Source organism: Columba livia, chromosome 6 (genome assembly GCF_036013475.1).
Source record: "Columba livia isolate bColLiv1 breed racing homer chromosome 6, bColLiv1.pat.W.v2, whole genome shotgun sequence".
Lineage (NCBI taxonomy): Eukaryota > Metazoa > Chordata > Aves > Columbiformes > Columbidae > Columba > Columba livia.
Window position 1 is genome coordinate 24,959,430 of NC_088607.1, and position 24,514 is coordinate 24,983,943.

A 24,514-nucleotide genomic window follows, 5' to 3' on the forward strand; every position below is an offset into this window, starting at 1 on the left:
ATAAGTACTTGGCTGAAAGCAGTTCATACATTCCTAGCAAAGAGTGAAGCTTCTTAGACTTACAGTCTTATAATTGAATTTCCTTAAGTATTCTAAACTATCAACTACCTCTTTACTCAATTCCACTGTCTGCTTAAATCAAAGCTAACAAGTATCCCTAGTAGCATAAAAAGTTTACCACCCCAGCCAACTATTTCCACAATTCTATCTGTATGCAAGAATTATTTTTAAAATTGGCATGAAAAAAGTATCTTTTATAAAACATCAAATATGCTAATTAAGATTAGCTCTAATTTCAAAAGAGAGATACATGCACTTTTTCATTGTTCCATAGGTCAAAGCACAGACAGTATTCTTGAAATATTATGACACCTAATTCTTTAGATGCTGGCCTTGATAAGTTTGAACTCAAAGGCACACAGGCCCTACTTTTAATACTTTCAAATTTATAAAACACAGTGATATTTATATTCAGTCATAATGGAAAAGGTAGATCAAAGGTGTTGATCTATTCAAATGATTGACTGAAAAATGCACTCCATGGTAGACTTCCACCCAAGAATCATATAAAATCATAGACTACCAGGTTGGAAGGGACCACAAGGATCCTCACTCTTATTACAAGGACTGATACTATTTGTAAATAGCAAACAGTTTTCAACCACAGCAGTTTTTAATTTCTTGACTCAGTGATTAAAAATCTTATATTCAGACAGACCTTTTAGAGAATAAATGTCTTTGTGAACAGGCTACATTAATATTTGGTCTAAATCCTGTAATGAGGATCAGGTAACCATTTTATTATGCAGCCTCCAAAAGAACTTCACAATAAATAGAGAAGTTGCATTTCCTTCCCATCCCCCTTTTAAAGGGATGTCCCTAAGAACCTTGTCAATATGCCTTTTAAACATCTCCAGAGATGGTGACTCCACCACTTCCCTGGGCAGCCTGTTCCAATGCCTGACAATCTTTCTGTGAAGATCTTTTTCCTAATATCCAATAATCCCCTGGCACAACTTGAGGCTTTTTCCTCTTGTCCTATCTATTACTTGCTACTTGAGACAAGACACCAACACCTTCGATGCTACAACCTCCTTTCAGGTAGTTGTAGACAGCAATGATGTCTTCCATCAGCCTCCTTTTCTCCAGGCTAAACAGCCCCAGCTCCCTCAGCCACTCCCTATAAGACTTGTTCTCCAGGCCCCTCACCAGCTTCATCATCCTCCTCTGCACTCTCTCTAGTACCTCAATGTCCTTCTTATGATGAGGGGCCCAAAACTGAACACAGGATTCAAGGTGTGGCCTCCCCAGTGCCGAGTACAGTGGGATAATCACTTCTCTAGTTCTGCTGGCCACACTATTCCTGATGCAAGCCAGGATGCTGCTGGCCTTTTTGGCCACCTGGGCACACTGCTGGCTCACGTTCAGCCGGCTGTCAATCAACACCCCCAGATCACTTTCTCCTTCATTTCAATAAATTACTGCACATATCACACTTAAAAATAGCCAAGGCTGCCTAGGTGGCCAAAAATAAAGAGTCAACCAGTTGATGTGTTCCATCAGTGTAGGTAAGTACCTGACAGATGTAAATCTGGGTGGCTTTATTATGTCTTTCAGCCCGGACTAGAAAGGAATGTAGTGGGAGAAGGGGGCACTGCTTATGTTGGGGTGTGAGCAACAGCTGCCAAAAGAGCCCACAGAACGTTCCTGCTCTCAAAATAGCTTAGAGGAGAATTAAGACTGCTCTAGATAAATTTTCAGATCTGGAATGAGGTGTACATGTTACCAACAGAGCAAAGACAAAACTAATTTGTCTGTGGACATGTGTTACACTCAAGAACCACATTCCAATTTTTATTAATGTATGCAACAATGCTAACACATATTGGCTTGCATGGCTGTATAAAGGGACAGAATTTGGCCATCTCTGCCTTTTCTTCTATTTACTTACTCTTTGCAATGTTTTTCATATGGGTAGACTTCTGGTATATATTTTCTAATCTAAACAACACAAAAATTGTGGTACAGCATAGTATTTCCACCTTTTTCTGAGGCTATGCAAGTAATAAAGAGTCCCAGTTCCTGTATTAATATACCAAAGATAACATTGTGTGCTATAAAAGAAATGGACCATTGAAATACAATTTTCAGGTGTAAAGTTGCAGTTTGGGGTTGTTTTGTTTTTTTTTTTTTTTTTCTTAACATATCATTTGCTGAGCAATATATCTTTCTTTCTTTAAGTGTTTACAGAACCTTAATCTTTTTGAGCTAATTTTATTTTTGTTCAGCTTGATGCCAAAGAGAATATAAAAGATTCCATATGAGAATACATTGCTAAAACCAAAAGGAAAATATTAGGAACAAATACAGTATTTTGAGGTTTCTTCATTTGTTTTACCTCTAATACTGGGCACATTGTTTACACAAATCATTTTGCTGTAGAGTAAGACATAATGAGTTAAATGTGTGCAAAGTCACCATTGATCATGTTCATTTGTGTTTGACTGACCAAACATTTATGGCACATTAAATCACTTTCTAATTACATTATGAAGGAGGAGGAACACACATTCCAAGCTTTCTTTAAAAAATACAGAAGTTCCAGTACATATTCCTGGCGATCTCCTAACTTGTGGGAGACTCCACCACCAACATTTACCCAAGGAATTTATGAAGGCCTGACAGTGTTTAAATTCAGTGCTCTAAGTGAAAAGGGGTGGAAGTTCTTTTAGGGAATGGACATATTTCTTTTCAATAGAATCCTCTTTAACAATTTCAGTCAATGTAGCTGCTCTCCTACAATACATTGTTGATTCATAGCCACCACTAAGTAATGGTTTTCTCTTTCAAATAGAGTTTTAAGAGTAAGACAGCTTGAAGAAATAACATTCTTTGAGCTACAATAAAGAAATAAAACTTTTGTTGTTGCCAACTGAGTTGGATTCTCTCGAAGAAATATGTCTCTGTTCTTGTACACTTTTTAGCTTTAGACTTAAATATACTCAGAGATATTTGGAAATGACGATATGCATTTTACTTGCCTGGACAATTCATCCTTAGCTAAGTAGCAGGCATCCTTTTAAGCAGTATTAACAGTCTTGCATTCTCTACTATTTGATGGTATTTTTTCTCTCAGTATCGTCTGAAGATGACATCTGAAGTAACACAAGTTAAGTTATGCCTGCATCCTGTTCTGTCTCTAACTGTATCTAATCACAGATCCAAGAGCAAAACTGACATTAATATCTTCCTCCAAATCAAAATCATTGCTATTTTTATGGTCACTCAGTGTATATAGAAATACTCAGATGTAATCTGAGTACTGCCTTGCAAAGTTGAGCCTTCTGTTCATCAGTGAGATAGTCCAATCTGTCACTGTATTGAAATTATTATAAGAATATCTTAGAAAATAAAAAACAATGGGACTGAAGGTGGGTGAGATGATGGCATAAGTGGCTAGATATATTTCCTGGAAAGCTTGTACCTTTACATTTACAGCTTTTCACTTGTCTAAATGATTTAACTACAAATCCAGGCCATAAATGCGTCTCTCTCTAGTACAGTCCTCCAACAGTCAGGTATCTGTATACTTTACCACTTTCTGAATCTCGCAGTTTTCTCGCTGCAAGTTTAAATTCAGTATTAAAACAACTTGCGTGAAGACTGAATATACCCATACATTTGCATCTCCCTGAGAGAAAACTGATCCTCTCTGATTTTTGGAAAGACAGAAGCTGAGCAAATATTTCAGGCCTACTTGTGATTCCGAGAGTAAGTTCATACAATAGGTTGCCTCAGTAATTTAGACACATTAGTGTGACTGTTAAAAATGTTTGAGACTCCTGGGTTACTGCACCAGACAAGAGTGAGGCAGACTGAAATGCCCAGCAAGAGAACTGAAGTTCATAAGAGAAATAGTTTTCTTTTGGGATATAATTAGAAAGGATTAATATCAAAGTGACCATATGCTGATAAGTCATATGGCATTACCAAAGAAAACAGCTTTTTTTTTTTTTTTTTTTAAGAACATGAGTAAAGATGCCAACATTTTCACTGCACACAGTAAAGTACTGAGCCCAGGCTTGTTTCCATTTTGAATACTGGCACACTTTTTTGACTATTTGTGATAGTCTGAAATATTCTTGACACACAGGAGTTTGTTGTCTCCAATTTTTTGGAGGTTTCCAAAGGATGACTTAATAAGAACTTCAGGACATCAAAAGAAATAAAGACCCATTACCCTGCACTGAAGAGCTCTGGCTTTGTCACCTGAGGATATTAGGCTCCCTTTTTTTATTTTTTTTCTTCTTACTTGCAGGATGGACTTGAAGTGGTCCATGTTTCCCATGCCATTAACAATACTCATGGCATTGAAAACTGACCGCCCTTTATGTTTGGAATCAGTGTCCCAGAAAGGCACAAGGAAAGAAGCACAGATTGCTTCAATCAAGGCCCTGATCCAGTGAAGTAGTACAGTGAACTAGTACAGCTGCCACTAGAAGTCTAGGAATAACTGGATTAAAATTTTGCCGTGTAAGTCAAGAAAAGCTCTTTGAGGAGAAACAACTACACAAATGATGTAGTAGGAAGTCCAGGCTTCAGTTCCAACACATGTTTTTACTCTCACAGTCAGAGGTCCACTAGCCACTTGATGTAAAAGACCAAAATGATCAGTCCTTTTTCCTGGACATTTTGTTGCTATATGGTATATATATAAATCTTATTTTTGTTTAGCAGTGGGGGCTGTTCTCAAAGATAAACATGCATTTTATCTAAAACAAAGCAAAACACCAGAAATATCTCCCTAGAAATAAGTGATGCTTAGGAACAATCATTTAAAGGCCAAACACTTGCTCAATAAAAATAAAAACATAGCTTGACATAACCTGGCTCATTGCCCAATTTGCAGCAGAGAACTTTTGCATGTAAGTGTGCACTGGGTTTTTTTTTTTGCTTAAAAAATCCACTGATGTGTTCCTATCTGTTTCATATTTGAGCCATGTTTTCTATTCAGCACTCTGACAAACTGAATTGTGGACTCATACATTCTAATGACACAAAATACTACCTTTATGAACGATCTCATAGAGAAGAGGTTGGCTAACATTGTTGAAAGGCCCGGTGCCAGGCAGCTCTGGGCTATGAAACCCAGCTTGAGCTCAGCAAGACAGATTGCGTCATCGCCTTCTTTCCAGTTCCAGCTTGGGATATTTAGCAGGTGAGCCTGGAAAACAAACAGACAAATAAAAACACTGGTGAAGAACCAGAAATACTTCCTCAAATACAGTACAGTATTGAAGGAGATGGCAGAGAACAATTTTCTTTGTTATTGGCTTGACTTCTTCTAAGTTAGCAGAAGCACTCCAAGTATTTTAGGGCTTTTAAGTCTATGCAAATAAATGTTCCAATCTTACCTATTATAGACAAAATCTTACATTTCTCAAGCCATATTCTGGCTGTGACACTCTGTCAGGCCCATCCTCACACCTAAACAAACCACAGACTCTTGTAAAGTTTTCCTTCCCTTCTGTGTATTTCTCTCACTGCACTTTGAGCTACTCTCTGCCTAATAAGTCACATACATAATATGCAGGAATCTAATATAACTTAGATTGCAACTTGTGTGAAGCTGCAACCTTTATAAGATTGTTATTTAATAAGGTATACATCTTATGTCTTTTCTATTTCATTTCTTCCACCCTAAAGGATAACACTTGACTTAGTGAAAATCCAAACTTTTTTCTAAGACTGCTAATTATAAGGATAGAATAAAGAAAATAGCAGATCAAGTGAGACCTCTAGTATTGTCACCACTTGGTTAGATATGTATGTTCTTCAGTTATTGGCATGACTCTGTCAGATTCTCTCTTCTATCTGCCTTATAAAAATGCATAGACATAAGAAAACAGAGGCCTTCATGCTTGTTTCCCATCATAAATTAATATTACAGTTCTGTGCTATGATAAAAGCTATTCTTGAAGACATGTTCATTGGAAATACAAAGGAAAACGCAGTATTTAAAGGACCTTCCCCTCTCAATGTGTTTAAAGCATACAAGCACCTTGCTTTTATTCTATAAAAACACAGGTACCGGCTCCTTCCATTTATGTACAGGAAGCGGTCATTGCCAGCAACAGTAATTGCTCTTGTTCTAGCCAAAGGAATTAAGATCTCCCTAGCCATGCTTTTTCTCCAGCACTGGGCACTGGTTGATGCTTTTAGAAATAATCAAAGAAGCAAGTCACATATGAGTACTCTGTCCTCTGATATATTCCTTCTAGCCCTGCAGTTTATGGGCTTCCTCATCTCAGGACTGAATCAAATTACCTCATTGCATTTAAAACCCACAGATTTACCATCAAAAATTTGGCCAATTTCTTTCCATGGATTTTGAAGTCCACAACATTTTTAGGAACAAATTCCACAACTGAATTATGCTTTAAATTAAAAAAAAAAAAAACAAAAAACAAAAAAAAAAAACACTTAATGTTACTAATCAAAGCAAATCTCTAAAAGGACAATAATTCTGTGCATTTTTTTGTTTAAGTATCCACAAAGAACTAACTTCAGGTGGCTTGCCTAAAGGCTATCAGTTCATCTTGGGTAGCTCTAAGATGAGCAATGCTTAGAGAAGCCAAGTGGTTAAAAGCTCATCTGTAATCAAGAGCAGCTATGGACATTGTAGCTTTAAGAATTAGACCCCATACAATTAATGAATGTCAGAGGATTTTGATGATGTCCCTTACAAATATAAATAAAACTGAGTTACCTTGTAACTGGATTAGATTATAAGGCTTACTAGGACATTTTTGTTCAGATAAAAAAAATAAGTGGAGACAGAAAAAATGTGTATGAGTGAATGCAATGTAGCAAAAAACTCTGGGGAGAAACACTGTTGGTTGCCACGTTACCTTATTGTGATACTGCAACATCTGAGTGATAATTCTTATCTTCGGATGATAATTCTTTATTGAAATAACTCTAAAAAAATAAAAATAAATCAAAACTTTTAGCTGGTGGGATATCCAGATAATATATCCCAATACATTTAATGTGCTGTCAAGTTTCACAGTTTAAAGTGTACTTTCTTATTCCTCTGGCTGTAAAACATACTGATTGAAGTCAGACCTATGCAATATTTACATCTAGTGAATTCAGTTAATAACCATCAACTAATACTAGAGAACATCAGCCTTCAGGAATTATACAGCTGAATGGTTTACTTTTATGGAATTTACAGAAAAAGAAACTACTTTTAGCAGCTCTGTTCAGATACTGTAGACATTCTGTTAAGCAAATAATACACTTGCAATTATTATGTCATCTTCAATTATTATCTTCATGTCTTTGAATCACCATAATTAATAAGTTTTCCCAATGATAAGTGTCTGAAAATAATCCCTTTCTTTCTGGTGCACCACATATTATTTATTTATAGTTGCTAGATATTTCTTATATTCAAAAACCTTGAATAATTTTGTTTGACATAAATCCACATGCAATTTCATATTAATTTTTATGGATTGTTCCAAACCTCAATATTGAAACTGATATTTGAACTCTGAATTTATAAAATATGGGGCTACTTCCACAATCTGCAACTTGACTGCATTCTTAATTATTTAATGAGCCTAAGATATCCTGAACCATATACGTATTAAAAGTGGCTGGAAAGAAAAATGTTTGAGAAATTAGGGGATTGATAACATGTTATGAAGAGAGAAACATTCAATTTAAAAATTGAAAAAGCATTGAGCAAAATTAAAGACAGAAACAACCCCCTAAATCAGTTCTGTATATACACACTAAAGGTAGAAAAAGAAGACAAAATAATCAAAATGAAAAATAATTAGAACTATTATGGAATCACCAGTCCCATAAAGTCTGAACACCATAACTTTTTACATTGACATTTTGTAGGAAATATCTTGCAAACTGCTGGCCTGGCTTCTGCTTTGAAGCATATCAAAGCTAGAGCATGAAATAGGTAAAAAAAGTTGTAAGCATGACTTAATTTTCTAGATTGGAAGGAGAAAACAAGTCTTCCTTCTCATTTTCCATTTCTTACTGAATTACTTAATTAAACATTCAATTTTGTTGAATGTGTTAAATAAGATAACACAAGAGAATTCCACTCATAAAATAACACTTCTGCATTTTATTACTTTTAATGTATTAAATCTATGAAGAATGCACTGATCTGCAACTGGAATATTTTTAAAGTGTTTTATGCAGTTAATGTAAAAATAAGTTTTCTTACACTGAAACTCAAAAACATGTTTGAAAAATGAAATTAGGCATATTGAAGTCCTGCACTTTTCACAGATAGCCAGATCTCTTCCACCCAATGAACTTCTTCCAGAGGATTTTTTTTTATTTCTCCCCTTACTTCAATTCACCGCATGCAAACATCTGAAAGGTCAGTAAAATTGGCTCATAATATTGACCAATTCTTTGTTAGAGAATCCTTAAGAAATCATTGACATGTAAAAAAGGAGAGACTAGTCTCATTAAAACTAGGGTTGTATGTACAAAACACAAAAATGGAATGGCTTAGCTTTGTTGTAACTCTAGCTGCCATCTACTGACCAACACTCATCATCTTCCTTCAGAAAACGTAAAGAGGAAAGCAGGAAAAGATCTGGTGATCGGTAATGTGTTAAGTACCTTGTCAATAAAAATCAGGAACGTTTGGTCTTCAGTGTAAAAATGGAGGATAGAGGTAGGAGACTACTGTACATTACCACCATGATGTGTATATGTTGCTTTCCCCAAAGCACTGTAATTACTTTTAGAAGGAACCAAGGAACAATGAGGGATGAAGTGACTAAGGGTCCTTCTGTCCCATGATTAGCACCAACCCATGCAGTACATGCACTCGGGTACCATATTGTTGCAACAACATAACTGCATTCCCTTTCCTCACATTTCTATTGGGACTCTCTTCAACCATGAATACTTAAATCCTGGGTCCTGCAAAATAACTAAGAGTACCAAACCTTGTGCTCCAAGTGTCTCTTCTAACACGGTCCTTCCAAAAAAGCTAAATTAAAACAGTTTAGGCAGGAATTTAGGCTATCCTCAACTCTGAACTTTTAAGACAATCTTGTAATTCGTCCCCTAAAATAATTCCTGCAATGTTCTTCAAGTACAACAGATCAGCAGTAAAGCTCTACGTGGCTGTAGTCTATCAGGACACCAGAAGTTAGCTAATCAGAGTTAACAACCAAAAACCTATCAAAAACTAATGAGTTTACCTCATAATATTGGAGGCATCTTCAGCATCTGGGTCAGCGCAGTATTTATTGGCAAGGATTAGGCACGCATCTGCTGACTCTATCTAAGACACCAAAAAAAAAAAAAAACAACAACAACAACAACAACAAAAAATCAATAGCAACCTCTCTTTCCAGCTCCTCTCTCATCATAAAGTATTAGGGAATCCAACATTGTCAGCATGAGTGTGAACGTCAGTTCTTAATACTGAAGACCAAAAACGTGACAGGGCTAACATGAGTTAATGTGAGTGATGGTAACAGCTCTCACATACACACAGCAAACACATGAGATGCTCAGACCAGGTCAGTAGCTCAGTTATTGACTCCTACATTGCATTAGCTGAGGCATGGAGGTGTTAATAGACACAACTTTTGTAACCGCATACTGAAATTTTGACCCCTAAATCCATAGAAAGTTGCAGTTATATCAGTACAGTGCACCCACAAGTCCCGTAGCTTTGTTTGGGAATTCAGAGACAGGAAGAGGCAGCTGAACTTCTGATTTAGAATCTGAGCACCAGTTTTAGAAAGTGGGAGGAGGAGAACTGATCTGTTCACAGGACTTCTGTGTTCACACAAAACTTAGCTCTATTAAACTCAAAGCAGATGACAAAAGTATTTTTCAGTGTATACAACCAAATAAAAACACAAAGAAGGGTGGAACACAGAACACAAAATAACAACACACAATTTTATGGTCATAATTAGAACATTATGTTCTGATGAACTGAAACAGTGTGTGTTGGACTACAAAAGGTTAAGCAATTTCTGCAGCCACAATGGACAAAAGACATGATTAATACTCCAGAAAGTCTTAATATTGAACTAAAATATTCCTGGCTTCAATAGATTATTTATGTTCCATTAAAAAAAAAGGCAACATGAAAGAGTTAATGCTGTAAATGTTGTATCTGACAGCTTGACATTTTTTAAGCTTCATGCTTTGCTTTAAGATTACAGAACAATTTACCATAGAGAATTCTAGACAATATAAGCCATCTCCTTTTAGCTACTAAAAATCTTACATTGTATTTTTTTCCAGGATTCTAGACAATAGAAAAAGGTTTTTATAGGTGAAAAATCATTTTCTAATCATTCTGATGAGGTAAGACAATAGCATTTTAAGCAATTACTGTAGACAATGTTCTATTATATCAAACATTAGTGTAAAATAGACTCTTGAATTAAACCCCAAAGAAAAATTCATAAAGTGTTCAACAGAATGGCAGACAATGTATCTTAAGTTGCAGTGTTACTGTAGCTTTGGAGATCTAAAGATATAGGGAAAACGAGGTTTACAAGGATAGATACTATAATTTATTAGGCAAGCTATTAGAGACGGAAAAACAATCTTTTGGAGTTACATGGAGAAAAGCTTTACTGTTTTTTTTCCAAATAATACAGTGAGTACTTTAAAAAAAATCAATTAGCTGGAGAACAAAACAGAGCTGTTACCTTCACTCTCGCCAGGTCATGGGGATTAAGGACTGAACCCTGATAAAATTCCACCTGAGTGAAGTGTCGTTTAAAAAGAGCTTCCAGCTCAAGGTTAGGGGAGATACTGCATTAGGAAGAGGAAGAAAACACAAGAACAAATGAAAAGTCAGTTTTCATAACTGGTCCATTTCTTTCATTTATAAACCAACCTATTTATTTATTTCACATATTCAGACTTCCGCTGATGCTTTTCCTGAGGCATGGAAACAGCATGCAGTACTTAAAGGACAAATACTACACCGCTTTCACTTTCTTACTTCTGGCCCACTTCATTGAGCTACTCTGCCTGTTCACCACCTATCAGTTTCTCGCAGACATGAATCCAGAAGAACTGGAAACATTTGAAAACATGCTCACACAGCATTCTCCACACAAATTGTCTAGCAAGACAATCATCCTCTGCCTGTCCCCACCATTGTTAAAACAGTCAGGACAAGATTAAAAAAGTGTGCAAGTGCTGCTGGTTCTTAGTTTTTCAGCTTCTGTTGTTGAATTATCATAAAAGATTCTTTAACTTTTTAACCATTTTCTTTCACAAGCAGAAAAATGCTTAATTAATGCTTAATTACTTGATGCTTAATGCAAAAAAACATTAGTCATTCATAGCTTGCAACACTTCTAAACAGATGGCATTCCAGAGCAGAAAAGACCTTTCATACTGTCTCTCTCTCTAGCACATGGCTATTTCTAGCAGCTTCTCCCCATAGATACACATATTTCATGGTGAATTACATGTAGTGCAGAGCCTACAACAAACTGTAACCACCCTAAGACACCCTTTCCAAATCCCACATGAGAAAAATGCAAGAGACTATGTGCAGGTAGGTCTGGGTATATGAGTAAGAGAGCAGTATCTGTAACGTATCTCATTTATATTAAAACTACATCTGTACCTACAGTTTTCTTTTGGAAGTTTGCAATATGAAATAAATTTTTTCCTAGTGAAATCACAAGTAAAAATGTATTTTCAGATAGCATAAGTTAACATGACATACAGTATTTTTCACTAATTTTACTGACTTAAACAGTTTTGGTAGTTCTCTAAAAATATTTGAAATAAAATTCTCACATCTATTTATTTCAGTTTTTTATTTCATAATGCCATTCCCACTTCGACTATGTGCTTAGCTATCCATCTCACAATTGAAGTGACTGGGTCTGAAGACTGTCTGCTTGAAACACCTATACTTAGCAACAGGTTATAAAACAACTGCAGAAAACAACTAATTTTTCAAAATATATTGTTAACACAAGTAACTGCAAACACTAGTTTTATGGTTATTTGGAGCTTGAAAGATCTTCTATCTTACCAAAACAAAAGATACGGCTAAATATACTGAGTATCAGTAATAGATGATAAGACTAATCTTGAAAGATTACTCACTTATGCAGAAAGACGATTTCTACGTTGACATCATCCCTATCCTTGTGCAAGAAGTCCTTCAGGAAGTTGGACACACTTTCAAGTGTTATGTGACCACAGACAACTATGTGCCTGTTACAGAAAAATCAGAGTTAATCTTGTAAAGAATATAAAACAAGCAAGAAAGCAAAGAAGGAAATTGTAATTTATTGGGCAAACAAAAGTATTAGTTTCTTCTTGATGTTTCTTTAGATCTTATTCCATGAAGTCAGAGAATGAAAACATCAGTTCCAAAAGGTGCTTTGTAATTGCAAGTACATATACACTCTCACTCGCAAAGACTACTATTAATAAACCATTTGGCAAAGTTGTATTACACATTTAATGGTGAGTGGCATCATTTATGTATATGTTTATACACTGCATTAAGCAATCCCTTTCAAAGTCGTATTTCTTTATTTTACAAATCTGTCTCCACATCTTTACTTCCTCTACTGAGATTTACTGTTCAAATTTTTGGTTTATGGCATAATGAGATGGCAAATCTCCCTAAAATTATTCAATATTTTTCGATGGTTGAAAGCAGACTCTTAGGCCAATGAGGGCAGTGCAAAGCTTTCCAATTATAGGACTTAAATAGTTAAAAAGAAATCTTTTTACTAACATAACTCCTACAAGGACAATTGTACTTTACAATTAGAAAACGTTATTTATTGCACTATTGCAATAGATTACTTAGAAAAATCAAAATTTACACAGGCTGTGATCTTATGAAGTTTTCTGTTGTTCCATGTTTCCATTAATAGATGTATCTGACCATATAAGATGGAAGAACAATATATATCCACACACACACTCTTGAATTCTACATCTTAAATTCTGAGCTGCTGAATAAAAGGCCTAGGAAATAGCACTCTCCCTGACTTCAGGGATTTTTGCTCCTTTATTATCGTAAAGGAAAGTCCGGAAGTTTGTGATTGGAATATGCTACACTGTCTCAGAACTTATTTCATGGAATACACTCAACCCCAGCTTCCATTATTGTCATGTGTTTAAGATGGATGATGATTTTGATACTTCTACTGCTAACAGTTCCAACTGCCACATTGCTCACAGAAGTCAGGAAGAGGGACAAGGTGCTATACATACAATTCCCGAACTAACAGAAAATTTACTTCATTGCTGTCATATAGGCTATGCACAAACACTACAAACACACAATATCTCAAACATTTTGGGCACTTTAACTGCCAAATGTGAAGCAAAGTAATTTCAAGGTTATGAAGCCTCACCTACTTCATAATTGTTCTGTGGAAAACTCAGTAAAAAACTCAGTAACGCACAAACCTCATTGGCTGGAAACAACAAAATAATAGGTGGCAGCAATGATTACTTATGTAATGGGGTATAATAGCAGTCTCTTCTTGCTTCATAATTTGATGCTGGATGAAATGTGTGTGAAAAGTGCTTAGAACTCATTGGAAAGGGGATAATTATGCAGAACAAAGTATAAATCAGTAATATGCATCACACAGTAAATAATACCACCATCATGCACTGTTATTTTTGCAGTGGTTCAGATGGTCACTAGAACAAAATATGACAAACTATTATATCAGTCCAGCACAGCTTATGATATTGTTCTACTACAACTTTTATTAATAGTGTAGCACAGAGATTTAAAGCTTTATTTAGAAACATGATAAACCAAAATACTCCTTTTCCATGAGTTCTTAGTGACATCACCAGGACTCAGATATAATTTTAGAAATAGCAGCAGTCAAAAACTCCAATGGTTTCATTCTTTTTGACAAATGTTTAACAATGTTTATATGAGACTCAATACAATTGACTTCTATTGCTAAACTAGCTAGCCAGAGTGTCACTTTGGCTTCAGTAAGATTTTGCTCAATTTTAACGTAAGTTTTTGGTGCCATAGGTCTACAAAGTGCTGAGTTCTCAGACTGTAAACATGTAAACCCACAAAAATCCCTGAGTTAAAGCTCTCCTCTTTTATGATGTGCTAAGCACAATATCTGAAAAGAAGACATCCTTGTTTGGTGCAAGACGTCCTTAAGAGGTTTCCTCTGGCATCTTTGCACTTGGCAGAGTTTGCAGCAGCCTCTGTACTGGCCAAAACTGTGCCTACATTCCTGCTTTCAGAAACACTCTTCCTCAGTTTCCCTAGTGGTCAATTATCCAAGCTGCCATGTCTGCACACGTTATTGCACTCACAGTTAGGTCAGGATAACAATCTCCAGATCATAAGAGTAAACATGATTTCAAGCACTAAGATACATTCCTCACCAAACAGATGAATCTCCATCCAATATATCAATGTAAAATGAAAACCTCCAGAAAGTTCAGATTCTGAAGAGATGTTTAAAACCTGAGTAGTTTACTAGATCTAAATTCTGAACAGACTGTTTTTGATACACTAACATATTGGGAACTTCTAGTCATCTAGTGGCATTCAGCACTTTTCCTGACTGTAAATCCATCTGGCATCAAAAATGCAAAAGCCCGAGAAAATCATAAATAACAGCTAAAAATATTTGTTTGTATTCCTTACACTGTCTGTACACATTTTCTAAGACAACTAATTTTAAACTATGGGTATTACTTTCTTCAGATGTTTCCATCTATTGCTAATTAAGAAACTGAACTTTCCATTTGCATAGTTGATGCATTATTTTTAATAACAGAAATAATTTCTTCTTGTAGGCAACTGCTTTGCACAGATCCTGCACTGTTAACTTTAGCAGGGTCTCTTCCTGCATACTTTTGTGCTACACTGCATTCCTGTGCAGAGAATTTACTTCCTTCCTCGGAGATTTCACTTCATATAGGTTATATTCTGTGATTAACTAGGAGTCCACAGATAGACTGAAGAGAAAAAAAAAACAGCCCAAATTAATTTATTGCAGAGGAAATTTTCATAGGATCATAAGATTGCAAGATAACTGAGGTTGGAAAAGACCTCCAGAGGTTACCTACTCCAAAACCCTCTCACTAAAAGCCGATGCATTTGATACAATAATTCAGTCCTGTTATGCTTCTCATTTAGTTGGGTTTCATAGCAATCTGCTCCAGTAAAAATAAAATATTTGGCTGTAAAATACTCTTGCATTTTAGCATCAGGACTGATTCTTTTGCAAGTGTCAGAACACACCTGCACCATGGTTTGATTTTAGCACTCTGATTTGGGGTTCATAGAATCACAGAATGCCCTGAGTTGGAAGGGACCCACAAGGATCATCAAGTCCAACTCCTGCCCCTGCACAGGACAATTCCACAGTTCCTACCACGTGTCTGATGGCGTTGTCCAGTCTTTTCTTGAATAGTGACAGGCTTGGGGCCATGACTACCTCCTTGGTGAGCCTCTGGGAGAAGAACCTTTTCCTAATGTCCAACCTAAACCTCCCCTGGCACATCTTCCTGCCATTCCCTCATGTTCTGTCATTGGTCGCCAAAGAGAAGAGATCAGTTCCTTCCCTTCCTCCTCCCCTTGTGAGGAAGCTGTAGACCGCAATGAGGTCTCCCCTTAGTCTCCTCTTTTCCAGGCTGACACAAGTGACTTTAGTCGCTCCTTATATGGCTTCCCCTCCAAACCCTTCACCAACTTTGTAGCCCTCTTCTGGACGCTCTCCTGTAGCTTTATGTCCTTTTTATACTTTGGTGCCCAGAACTGCACACTGTGCTCCAGGTGAGGCTGCACCAGTGCAGAGAAGAGCAGGACAATCAACTCCATCGCCCGGCTGGCAATGCTGTGCTTGATGTACCACAGGACATGGTTGGCCCTCTTGGCTGCCAGGACACACTGTTGGCTCACGTTCAACTTGCCGTCAACCAGAACACCCAGGTCCCTCTCTGCGGAGCTGCTTTCCAGCATCTCATCCCCCAGTCTGTATGTACAGCCAGGATTGCCATGTCCCATGTGCAAAATCTGGCACTTGCCCTTGTTGGACTCCATGTGGTTGGTGATTGCTTAGTTCTCCACTTTTTCCAGATCCCTCTGCAGGGCCCCTCTGCCCTTGAGAGCGTCAACAACTCCTCCTGATTTTGTGCCATCAGCAAACTTATTAAGTAATCCCTCAATTCCTGAGTCTAGGTCATTTATGAAGACATGGAAGAGTGCTCTGGCCCTAAGATGAATCCCTGTGGAACCCCACTAGTGAGTGGTCAGCAGCCCAACATAACCCCATTTACTAGAACACTTCGAGCCCAGCCCATCAGTCAATTGCTCACCCACTGTATTGTGTGTTTATCCAACTGTGTGCTGGCCATTTTGTCCAGGAGAATACTGTGAGACAATATCAAAGGCTTTACTAAAATCCAAAAAGATCACATGGACAGGCTTTCCTTTGTCAACCAGATAGGTAACCTTGTTGTAGAATAAAATTAAATTTGTTAAGCAAGACATTCCCCTCACGAACCTGTGCTGGCTGGGACCAATGACTGCTTTGTTGTTCAGATGTTTTTCACCAACTCCCAGAACAATCTTCTCCATGATTTTGCCAGGAAAAGAGGTGAGGCTGACAGGCCTGTAGTTGCCAGGGTCATCCCTGCTGCCCTTCTTGTAGACTGGGACAATGTTTGCCGGCTTCCAGTCATCTGAGACTCTCCAGGTTCCCAGGAGTGTTGCAAAATCACAGAGAGGGGTCTTGCTATGACATCAGCCAGCTCTTCAAGCAACCTTGGATGAATCCCATCAGATGCCATTGACTTGAAGGGATCTAGCTGGAGTAGCAAATCCCATACAAGTTTTAGATTGATTGGAAGTTTATCATTTTCGCAGCCATGGATTTCTAATCCAGGCTTATGGGGGCCTCCAAGTCTATCATTAGTGTTGAAGATCAAGGAGAAGAAAGCATTAAATGTCTCAGCTTTGTCTATGTCCCTGTTAATAAGGCGACCGTGCACAAGTAATGGGTCAATGTTATTTCTAGTTTGCCTTTTGCTATTAATACGTTTTTAAAAGCCTTTTTTAATGTCCCTCACAGTACTGGCCAGCTTAAAGTCTAATTGAGCTTTGGCAGAGCGAAATTTCTCCCTAGAGGTGCTGCAAGCAGCATCTCTATAGTTCTTCCATGTTGCCTGACCTTGCTTCCACTGACCATGTAATTTCTTTTTTTGCTGTATTTCAAGAAGAAGATCCCTGCTCAAAGAAGCTGGCTTTTTGCCTTGCCTTGGACATGATCTATTCTTCTCTTCTTTGCTGTTCTCATATAGTGCAAGACAGTGTCCTGAGCAGTGATTGCAACAAAAACTCCTGGTTTTCAAACAATATTTTCTGATGAGATACTTGCATTCCTTTTTGATTGAAAACTCCCACAAAAACCCCTCCTTTTAACATAAATTATATTTTTGCTTAGAAGTAGAAATTGAAAACAGATTTGCTGCTTACCCAGAGAGAGTTATTAGGTACATTAGTTAAGAAAACTTGGACAGCTTATACTGTTCCAGTCTGTATTGTATATGGATTTGAAGATTTATAACTTCCTCTGTTTGTTCCAATAACCATTCCCTTCCCATGTACCACCCATTTTTTTCCACATAGCAAGAGTTTAAGTAAAGCAAACATACTGAATTTCTTTTGCTTTCAGCTATAGTTGCTTGGCAGGAATATATTGTATCAATAATTTTGGGTCAAGAGAAATGTCTAACCTCTGCATTAAGCTTTTGTTTATGAAAAACTTCAAAAGTAATACACTATTCAGCTAAATTATTATGATTACCAACTGCTGATAAATATCCAGGAGGACTGAGTTTTCTGTTAAGTAATAGTTGTCACTGGTGTCATTGTATCAGAGATGAAACTGGTTTAATATACCAATTTGGAATCCATATTGCACAATTGTGATGCTGCAAAAAATCTTTTACAGAGACTCAAAAGCTTATCAGGAGCCATATTCTATCAACCAATAAAGCCAGACTAATCCATTCTATCCCATATGTACGTATCATTGTCAAAATTAATTACATGACTAACTACGAAAAATTATACACAGTTGAAATTCTCTACAGTACTTATTTTTTTTTCCACTCAAGTACTGACATAATGATACACTTGCTAAAAATACTCTAGCTTTTTATAAAGTAAACAAAAATGGTGATAAAATGCCCAAAGCTATCACAAACTGTTTCAGGAAGAAAAAAAAAAATGAAATAAGCAAAAGCTAAACCATCCAGAATTCTGACATGAGATAATTGAGAACATATACTTAATCCATGTAAACAGCACTGTAAATGAAAACAGATTAACTGTGAATAGGGTTCTTCAAAAAGAATTCTTCTTTGTGTGGTTCTTCCTTCAGAAGACATAATATGAAAGGCAAATCTTTTGCCTGTTTATGTTGAAAGAAATTATACTCATTTTATTGGAACAAGTATAAAGAACTTGAAAAAACTCACTCTAATTAGTCTTTCATAATAAATCAAAGATAATAAATACAAAATTCAGTTCAGCACCCAGTTGAAAACATGGCGTTCACTTGTCAAGTAACTAAATGAAATGTGGCACATATTGACCTACATGTCTCTATAATAATATGATATTTGTATCAAATACATATGCTCAAATATCTTTATGGTCTTTTTGCTTAGTGTACTGATCATTCCTTCATCTATCCATCACCTCTGTTCTTTCTCTGTATACTGGTAGCAGGTTGTGGTTTAAGTAAACAGGTTCTTGTAAAGTCCAACTGGTTTTCCTCAAAATAGATCTCAGCTACTTTTTCTTATTAAGAAAAGTCAATATATGTCAACAGAGACCGTACACATAGTCATCTTGTTGCTCTATTAGTGGCATGCATTTTTTAAATATACCAGTGTACAATACATTTCTAGCTCCTTGTGCTTTATATGATTTACCTAACATTACACAAAATTCTATTAATTCAGTTAAATTAAGTGACAACTTTATGCATGTGCTTATGTGTCTCTGTCTTATTTGTTAAACAAATGCCTTATTTCAATATAAACTCCCCTCTCGGATTAATACAAATAGAGTAATAGGTGCTGTACAGTCATTATTTCATGTTTTTCTCTTTTTTCACAGAACACTTGAACCCAGGGATCACTTATATAGCCAATGTGTACAGGGAGCTAGGACAATAAGTTAGAATATTTTAACCACTAAAAAAACTTGCTTATGTATTGTACATAAGAAAAGAGCAAAGGCTGAGAACAACTTATCTAGAACAGAGACTTCTTGACCAAAAAAAAAAGGCAAATCATGTTAGCTTTTAAAAAATAATTCTAGGAGGTATGAAATGAAAGTATTATTCCCGAACTTGCCTTTAGCATTAGTTGGTCAAGTCTGTGATGACAAAGCATGAAACACACTCCAATCAAGACATTATATTTTTTAAAAAATTCAACTGTAAGCTATTTTATCACTCTGATTCTCAAACCAGGCTCTAGAAATCTTGTAGTACAAAGGAGACAAGTCAAAAATATTCAAGCATATAGCAAACTGTCTGTCAAGTGTGTAACATCCCAGCAACTTTAATATTTGTTCTCCTTCAACTGTTAGTTAAAAAGTAGAATTTCATTATTCTTTTTATGCCTGAAGAATTAAAAATTTGAAAAGTGTTGAAGTTACTGAGAAGCCCAAAGCACTGACTTTCAAATATGTATCAACATTAAATGTATAAAAAAATATTACTACACTGGGACTAGAGACGTGACTGCAGTATCTGAGAACATGACTGAGGTACATCTAATTTCTGTAAATTGGACCTGATAGCTTCAGCTGCCAACTATTTAGGAACCAGAGTGAACTCATACAGCCTGTACTGAAGCTGCTGTGATTAATTCTGACAGAAACTATCTGTTCCTATCAACAGGTTCCACACTCTTTAGAATCTCTCTTATATTATGAGTAATGAAAAAGGAATTAGGTAATACTAGAAAACACTCAGAGCTGTATTTAGTATAAGGCATGCAGTACAGATCAGTGGAACAGCACTGGATTATACATCAGATTAACATAAATGGGAAATCATTAATGTCAGGCATTCAAAAGTTACCTCTAATGCAGATATTAATTTACTTTGTGACAAGTATAAGTATGTAAAATTAAGGATCAAGAAAGAATCACTCAAATTCTCTTAAACATAAAATTGGTGATGTGTGACAAATATACAGACACACACAAGACTCGGCTGTGAATTATAACAGCTATGAAAGTGTATCAAGTGCACTTTATACAAATGCGTGTTTCAGCCTTGCTCAGTGGATATTGGTGCTGTGTCTCTGGCAAGCTTTAAATATTAGAAATTGTTTCTGAAGCTCATGGTACACAGGAATTCACCTACACAGGTCCTCAAATATATTATGCCCACCTAAATGAGATTTCTACTAGAGAACAGGCTGACAGAATGCATTTCAGATACTTTAATCCTGAATAGCACATGCCTTTGCTTAAACAGCATGTTCAAGCTTGCATCTGTTTGCAACAGTGTGCTCTCACAGGTAATTCACTGCAAACTGCTTTGTTTATTTCAATATCCTTGCTCAGTTACAGCTAAATGAATTTATCTTACACTTTTATGATTTAAGGAATTGTGCCATGCTTGTCTATAGAGCAAGTTAAGAAATAAAAGTTAATATGCTTCGCTGATGTGCACCTCTGAAACTGCAATAATTAGAAGAAAGAACAGTGATTTGTTTCTTCCAGGGCCTGGATTAGTTAAAGAGGCTTCCACTGTACCTTTAAAGTAAAGGATGAATATCCATTCTTTCGTTCAGTCTTGATGGCAATATTATCTAGAGTATTTCCACTTCCATAAAAAATACCAAACATTTAGACACAAGACAGCTATATCACCATAAGAAATAAGTGAATAATTTAGTATTAACAGAAGTAAAAACTGTTAAATTCTATACCATGCACAAGGAGTTTGTGCTAGAAATCTTAATAGTAAAATGCAAGAGTAAACCACATCGCCAGCATCAGCATCTCAGTTGCAAACAGGTCCTAACATACTGCTCTAATCCATCCAAAACCTGGGCTTCTTTCTTGTACTATTTTGTGCAGTGGATATCACACACAAACAAGGCACTGTTATTACTTTTGAAATTAATTGAAAATATTTTTCTTTAATTAAATTGCTTTCTGTGTTCCCACCATTACTAATTTTCAAAATGCCTTATTCATTTTTTAAATGCTCAATGTGTCAAAAAAAAAAAAAAAAAATTAAATCCTTTGAAAGCAATGCAGGAGTTAGCAAAGGCTTTCAGATTTTTGAGCGTTTAATTCATGACCAGAGCCACTGCATTTCTTTCCATAGAAAACACCCCAAAATGTCATGACTAATTTTCTGCAATAGAACCTGAATGAAAACAAAAGTCATAAATCACTAAAACTTGCCAATCAATTCACCATTTCTGCCATTTCATATTGCACTCTCTGTGATGTCCACACTTAAAATTATGACCCGTATATTTTGTTGAATATGGTAGATCAGCAGGTTTTCAAACCAGATTGAGTCTTTCTTGGGTTAAACTTTGGGAGCAACGACTGCCATTTTGATGTCAAGCCTCTAAGGTTTTTTTTAGAGTTTAGGCAGAGAGAAGGAGAAGTTGAATTTTTTACAATTTTAACTAGAAATATAAAATTAGTGCTGTTATTGCAGGACTGGAATGTGATTTGAGACCTAGAATGCATATTTTAAAAATCATAATATCATAATATGTCACTTCCCACATTTCCTTTCTTGCTTCCATTAGAATGGAAATAGCTTAATAAGCATGTAAAATTGGGGAAAAAAAAAAAAAGTTTGTCCTATTAGTTCTATCTGTCAGTCTATTTAACACTCATCAGTTTTTCTTTATCACTAAGTGAGACTTCATTTGAAACAGTGGGATTAGAAGAATGGCTAGCAGATGGGAAACAGAGACACCCCTAGGGATCACAATGCAATCCATGTTACATTCTCTTATTACATTCTCATCCCACTGGAAAATAATATCTTACATATTGTATCAAATAATTTAATATAATAATCTAATGTCACTTTCTTTGGAGCTATGCCTCTCGTTACTGCAGCAAATGGACCTTTGCCAAAGTATTTGGACAAGTATTTTTTTTTTCTTTCTAATTTTTAATCAAAATCAAATGTCTAACGAGTCCAAGATGCCCTGTCAACTTAAATTATCTGTTTGTCTTTCTGTTTACCATATCTATCTGTCTACAGTTTTTATTTTTCTTTGTGAAGTTTAGTTATTGAATCCCATGTTTCCTTCTGGAAGGAATCTCTAACAGATGATTCTTCCCATTGATACATTGATGATTTGCTAATTTATGGCTTGGAAATTTAAGAAATATGAAGACATCTCTGGGAAGCAAAACAGATCATGAGAGAAGAGAAACAAGAGCTTTTAATAGCTTATATAGTAAAGAACTGTGATTTCATAAAAATACAATTTTTAATATTTACATAAACTATATCAACGCCTCTGTATTTTTTTTTTAAATCTTGAAAATTCAACAGTTTAGCATAGATACTTACTATTGCAACAAGATAAGCAGTTTATGTATATATATATATACACACATATGCATATAAAATTATAATAATCCCTCTCTCTGTTACATATCTATTTATGTGAAGCTGTGTTCAGCTTGATGCCCTCATAAAGAGTTTCCATTGGATTTGATAGCAGTTCCACAGTAAAAAGGCAAGCAGAATTTACTCCATGGAATTAAAAGTCAATAACTCAATGTAGAGGAAAGACTTAAAAAAATCATTAAGTTATGTAGTCTCCCTTTCAGTCCATCAGTTTACAAAAGATCTTCCCATATGCTTTCTAGAGCTTCACGCAGGCTGATTTACAATAAGCAAATGTCTTCAACTGGAAAATATTTCACAGAATTAAAATCCAGTCTGATCATATGAACACATGAATACAGAAATGAAACAACTGAATAAGAACAATCTTGATTCCCACATAAATTAGTGAATGCAAAATAAAAGATTAATTAAAAAATAATAGAGGTAAAACAAATCTGGATCTTTAAACAACAAATCTCAGACCAGACCTGAGTAATATGAGCATTATAAATAAACAAATAAAACAAGATTCTTTTTTGGTTTTGTTTTTGTTTTTTTCCTGGCTTAAAAGAAGTAACAGAGATGATCTTCTAAGTCCTCTTTTGGCTAGGACTGAACATCTAAGTTCTAAATTTCACAAAAAGAGTGCAACAGCAGAATTCCACTTATTCAAAACCATGGATTTCTTGAAGAAAACCCCTCTCTCTTAAGACTTAAAGCCTAAGCTTTGTAAAGAGGATAGCTGGAGCACTTCAGAAAACCAACCAAAACCGAAGAGATCACTGCCTCTTCCAGCCTTCCGGAGGTATGCATGCATGAACTAACCTGTAGGCTTATTGCTACACTCTAAAAACAACAGCCCATCAGTTACAGACCGCCAGATACCATTTCATCCTTTTGTTGTACTTCACTTTCAAAATATCACCTTGAAATGATCCTTTGAATACTAACGCACGAGTTCTACAGATAGGTTACAGAAAGAACCTGAACAGAGTCAAATAAAAGTCTTAAAATAAACTCACTAAATGTAGAGAGGGTGTAGAGAACCAGCTACCGGTCTCAAAATTATTAAGAAAAAAGGCTAAGAGGAAATCTAATTAATATTCAAGCTATCTAACATTAAAGTTTGTAGGTGATTAAAGAAAAAAAAAAGAAAGTCAAACAAAAAAACCCCACAAACCTTCCCTGCTTATCTATATAAAATTATACCTAATTTTCTAATCTAGAGTCTTATCAATAGACTTTTTATAATACTGTAATAAAAGGTCAGATTTTTTTTCCTTCTCCACCCAACTACCTGTAACATCTAGCTTTTATCTCCAGTATTTGTACCCAGTATTTTCTCATTATCATTTTATCTGTTGATAATGGTACTAGTTTGACACTAATTTCCTTAAAGAAATTACCTGAATATAACTTCTTTCAAACATATGCTTTCATTACTCATTTCTTAGTGATCTAGTAAGTTTAAAATGTTGTAGTGAGATATGACCTATATAATATTGCAGATAATTTTTAGGGTAAGAACATAATGTTTGGTGATGAAGCAATTAAAAAGAGTTAACCTTCATTATAAATTTGTCTACTTTGCATTTTAAAAACATTTCTTATCTTCAGCAGGTATATGCATTTTAAAAACATTTCTTATCTTCAGCAGGTATAAACTTGGCTCTGTTAAATCTCACAAAGACTCTCTCAGGTAGTTACTAGCTCATTAATAATAAAATTATGCCAACTTCTCTGCAGAGACTGTTATGTTGTTACATACTTCTACAGATATCAGCAGAACAACAGCTAAAATGTAAATAATACTATGT

General features: G+C 35.7%; 1 protein-coding gene across 35 annotated transcripts in view; it reads right to left on the reverse strand.

The window, feature by feature from the left end:
- The window catches only part of KCNMA1 (potassium calcium-activated channel subfamily M alpha 1), a 480,013-nt gene that overhangs the window by 141,758 nt on the left and 313,741 nt on the right, over nucleotides 1–24,514 (reverse strand). For all 35 annotated transcript variants that reach the window (XM_065068525.1, XM_065068524.1, XM_065068523.1 and 32 more), the window contains 5 exons: nucleotides 12,160–12,270; nucleotides 10,734–10,839; nucleotides 9,258–9,340; nucleotides 6,912–6,981; nucleotides 5,069–5,224 (listed from right to left, as the gene is read on the reverse strand). In XM_065068525.1, the coding sequence (XP_064924597.1) occupies nucleotides 5,069–5,224; nucleotides 6,912–6,981; nucleotides 9,258–9,340; nucleotides 10,734–10,839; nucleotides 12,160–12,270 (526 nt within the window). The remainder of the gene's footprint in view (nucleotides 1–5,068; nucleotides 5,225–6,911; nucleotides 6,982–9,257; nucleotides 9,341–10,733; nucleotides 10,840–12,159; nucleotides 12,271–24,514) is intronic.